The following is a 1,859-nucleotide window of genomic DNA, read 5'->3' as shown; positions in this document are numbered from 1 at the left end:
ATGAGGATGGTGGTGATGGTGGTGGTGGTGGGGAGGGAACTTGTCGGACACGGTGGAGATGGAGGTAAGGGCTGCAGGGGAGTGAGGGTGGTGTAAGTGCTGCTCGCACTCATGCTGGGGGGGCTTCGCACATGCTGATCGCTGGGTGCAGGTGTCCCGGATGGCTGGGATGATAGTCTCCGCTGTCTAGTAGGGTCGCCATACCCATAGCACGGTGGCTCAGACCCCGGGGGCCCGGACGCGAATGAGGACTGTGGCTGCTCAGTAGCTCTCCGTGACCAGCCACAGACTCATGGCTCACTCCGTGTAGGTCGCCAATATTCTCCATCGACAGCTGGGCATTCATGATCCGGACAGCGCTGTGGACCAAACCATCTATCTGACCTACCGCAGTTTGCTGATGTCGAGAAGTCCCCACGTCAAGTAAAGTTCAATTTCCTTTTTGTTGTTGTTGTTGTTGTTTTTGTTTTTTTTCCTTTTCTGCAGCAGCCTCCTTCACTAATTGCCCACTCTCTGTCCACACATCTAGGCTGTCCCTTTGTTTATTCAACTCTAACGATACTGTGCAAAAGGGATTATTTTCTTCCGAGTCCGGGTTTTCTTGGGTTTCTCTCTTTGGGTGTACTAGTTCCTGCGCTGCCTTTTGGTCATTTAAGCCCCCCCGCCGCCGAACAGCAGTCCAAGCGCTCCGCTCGAGTGCCGCGCCATCTCCTCAGCCGTGTCTCGCGCTGTTCGGCTTTCTCCAGCCCCTCTTCCACCGCAGCAGAGCTCACCGTCCGCACATGCGCAGTAGCGACGGCGATCTCCTCCCACACACACACATACACACACATACACACACGCGCGCGCGCGCGCTGCCCATGACTCTGTGACGTCAGCTAATTTATTAAGGAAGGGAGGTATCAAACCGCCTGCTAAAGCCGATATACCCAAATAAGCCATATTCAGAGCAGCTAAATGAAACAAGCGTCGGCGACGCGACTACAGACGGGTCTGTGCTTAAAGAAATCGTTCTGTACGGACATTTTCAACAGGTGACGCAACGGTGCCCAATTCCAGGCTGTTCCAGTGTCATTTGGAAAACGCGAAATTCATTAGGGAAATAATTGACGCTCGGACCTGCCCGGTCCTCCTTAAATTATCAGACGCAAAATGAAGCGAACTTCCGGGTTCACACGGAGTTGATTTTTAACTTGTGGCGTTTTCGATCAACGTCTCTCAAAAATCGTCATCGTACGCGTTTTGGAAAGGAGCCGACGTATTGTTTCAGAAACGTGTGATTAGAATAAGCAGCGTTAAAGCCCTGCTGGAAAACTGCGTCTTTATTCACATGTCAGCATCGTCATCACGTATAATTTGATCAGACGGGCTAGGCTACATGAACCCACCGTTTAAAATATGTGGCCGTTTGACGGAACGAAGGGGACTATTATAGTCAGCATATAGCCTACCTTTTCTTTTGATAGAAAAGGATGAGCAGATGTGTCTATTGTTCATACATTAGACTTAACGAACCAAGCCCAACAGTGTGTGTGTGTGTGGCTATACACACACACACACACACACACACACACACACACATATATATAGCACGCGTGCGTGTGTGAGTAAATTAGGGTGCGCACACGTTGCATGTCCTAATTGAGATGGGGGGGCTCATTTATTGGCCGTGTGCCTGATAGAATGCTTTAATGTGTGATGCGGAAACAGAGCAAAAACAACGACTCGGAACACGTCGTTCATTTAAACGAAAGGACAAAGTATTTATTTTCGCTCCATCAGAGTCAGAATAATAACACAAGCCACAAAACCACGACCGGAGCCCACGTGCCCCTGCAAGAATCCCGACCAACGACTAA

General features: G+C 50.3%; 1 protein-coding gene across 1 annotated transcript in view; it reads right to left on the bottom strand.

Annotated features, from left to right (window-relative positions):
- Nucleotides 1–708, bottom strand: part of onecut1 (one cut homeobox 1) — a 6,171-nt gene extending 5,463 nt beyond the window's left edge. Inside the window, 3 exon segments of the mRNA XM_056279006.1 lie at nucleotides 1–71; nucleotides 74–119; nucleotides 122–708. The exon segment at nucleotides 1–71 is cut by the window's left edge and continues 31 nt beyond it. Coding sequence (XP_056134981.1) covers nucleotides 1–71; nucleotides 74–119; nucleotides 122–346 — 342 coding nt within the window. The 5' untranslated portion in view covers nucleotides 347–708.
- Between the last annotated feature and the right edge of the window lie 1,151 nt (nucleotides 709–1,859).

This window comes from Lampris incognitus, chromosome 4 (assembly GCF_029633865.1).
Source record: "Lampris incognitus isolate fLamInc1 chromosome 4, fLamInc1.hap2, whole genome shotgun sequence".
NCBI lineage: Eukaryota > Metazoa > Chordata > Actinopteri > Lampriformes > Lampridae > Lampris > Lampris incognitus.
The sequence above is the reverse complement of the archived record's forward strand: the minus strand, read 5'-3'. Positions and strand labels throughout refer to the sequence as shown.